This window comes from Lupinus angustifolius, unplaced genomic scaffold (assembly GCF_001865875.1).
Source record: "Lupinus angustifolius cultivar Tanjil unplaced genomic scaffold, LupAngTanjil_v1.0 Scaffold_378, whole genome shotgun sequence".
In the NCBI taxonomy this organism is placed as follows: Eukaryota; Viridiplantae; Streptophyta; class Magnoliopsida; order Fabales; family Fabaceae; genus Lupinus; species Lupinus angustifolius.
In genome coordinates, this window is record NW_017727781.1 from 266,735 (window position 1) to 269,014 (window position 2,280).

General features: G+C 34.3%; 1 protein-coding gene across 1 annotated transcript; it reads left to right on the top strand.

Annotated features, from left to right (window-relative positions):
- Positions 1 to 225: 225 nt before the first annotated feature.
- On the top strand, positions 226 to 711 carry LOC109341142 (the record flags this gene model as incomplete). Its single annotated transcript, XM_019578972.1, has 2 exons — positions 226 to 373; positions 481 to 711. Coding segments are annotated over exons 1-2 (351 nt in total), but the record flags the coding sequence as incomplete, so codon positions are not given.
- Between the last annotated feature and the right edge of the window lie 1,569 nt (positions 712 to 2,280).

Sequence of the window (2,280 nt, forward strand, 5' to 3'; positions counted from 1 at the left end):
ATGTGGATGAAAACTTCCTTGTGCAATTTATACTAAATTCATTACCCTCTGAATATGGTCCTTTCCAAATGAACTATAACACCATGAAAGACAAATGGAATGTGCATGAATTGCATAGTATGTTAGTTCAAGAGGAAACCAGAATGAGGAGTCAAGGAAATCATTCCATCAATTATGTTAATCATCGAGGAGCTAGAAAGAAAGTAAGTAAGTAAGAAACATGACAAGAAAGAGAAAAGACTCTTAAAGATTAATGAGTCATCTTCTCAAATCCACAAGAAGAAACATCATGATAACAGATGTCATTTCTGTAGAAAGATTGGGCATTTCCAAAAGGATTGTCCAAAACGCAAAGATTGGTTTGAAAAGAAAGGTAAGTCTAGTGCTTATGTATGTTTTGAATCAAACTTAACAGAAGTTCCTTATAATACTTGGTGGATTGACTCTGGATGTACTGCTCATGTTTCTAATACTATGCAGGGATTCATTACGACCCGAACTACAAGACCAAATGAAAAATTTGTCTTTATGGGAAACAGAGTGAAGGTTCCAGTGGAAGCCGTCGGGACTTATCGTTTAATCCTTGATACTGGACATCATTTAGATTTATTTGAAACCCTTTATGTACCTAATATATCTAGGAATTTGGTTTCTTTATCTAAACTTGATGTTGCTGGATACTCTTTTAAATTTGGTAATGAATGTTTCAGTTTGTATAAATATACTCATTTAATTGGTAATGGTATATTATGTGATGGATTGTATAAATTAAATCTTGATAATCTTTTCTCTGAAACACTTCTAACCTTGCATCATAATGTTGGAATTAAGCGTGGCTTAATTAATGAATGTTCTGCTTATTTGTGGCATAAACGTTTGGGACACATTTCCAAAGAAAGAATGAAAGGATTAGTAAAGAATGAAATCCTTCCAGATTTAGATTTTACCGATCTGAATATTTGTGTGGATTGCATTAAAGGTAAACAAACAAAACACACAAAGAAAGGAGCCACAAGAAGCACTAAGCTTCTTGAAATTATACACACAGATATTTGTGGACCTTTTGATGTTAATTCTTTCAATAAAGAAAAATATTTCATTACCTTCATTGATGATTATTCACGTTATGGATATATCTATTTATTGTCTGATAAATCTCAAGCCCTAAAAGCCTTAGAGATTTACATTACTGAAGTTGAAAGACAATTAGATAAAAGGGTGAAAATTATCAGGTCTGATCGAGGTGGTGAGTATTATGGAAGATATGATGAAAATGGACAACATCCAGGTCCATTTGCTAAATTCCTTGAAAGTCGTGGCATATGTGCACAATACACAATGCCAGGTACACCACAACAAAATGGTGTATCGGAAAGGCGTAATAGAACATTGTTGAATATGGTTAGGAGTATGTTGAGTAATTCATCTTTACCCATTTCATTGTGGACTTATGCTCTAAAGACCGCCATGTACTTATTAAATAGGGTTCCTAGTAAGGCAGTTCCAAAGACTCCTTTTGAACTGTGGACAGGAAGGAAACCTAGTTTAAGGCACCTGCATGTTTGGGGGTGCCCGGCGGAAATTAGAATTTATAATCCACAAGAAAAGAAACTGGATGCAAGAACAATCAGTGGTTATTTCATTGGTTATCCAGAAAAATCAAAAGGGTATAGATTTTATTGTCCAAACCATACAACAAGAATTGTTGAGACTGGGAATGCTAGGTTCATTGAAAATGATGAAATTAGTGGGAGTGAAACACCACGTAAAGTGGAAATTCAAGAAGTGAGGGTACAAGTTCCATTTAATTGTGTCCCTAATAATGTTGTTCCTCAAGTTATTGAACCGATTAGTAATGATGGAGAACAACAAAATAATCCCATTACTGAAAATGAAGTTGATGAACCTATAGTAGAAGAATCACAAGAGATAGCATTAACAAGATCTCAAAGAGAAAGACGATCTGCTATTTCTGATGATTATGTGGTTTACCTACATGAGTCAGAATGTGACATAGGAATTGAGAATGACCCAATTACATTTTCACAAACCATGGATAATAATAATGTCGATAAATGGTTAAAAGCCATGAAAGATGAGTTAAAATCTATGGAACAAAATGAGGTTTGGGACCTTGTTGAGTTACCAGAAGATTCCAAAACAGTTGGCTGTAAGTGGGTTTTCAAAACTAAACGTGATTCTTATGGTAACTTAGAACGTTATAAGGCCAGTCTTGTAGCAAAAGGCTATACTCAGAAAGATGGTATTGATTATAAAGAG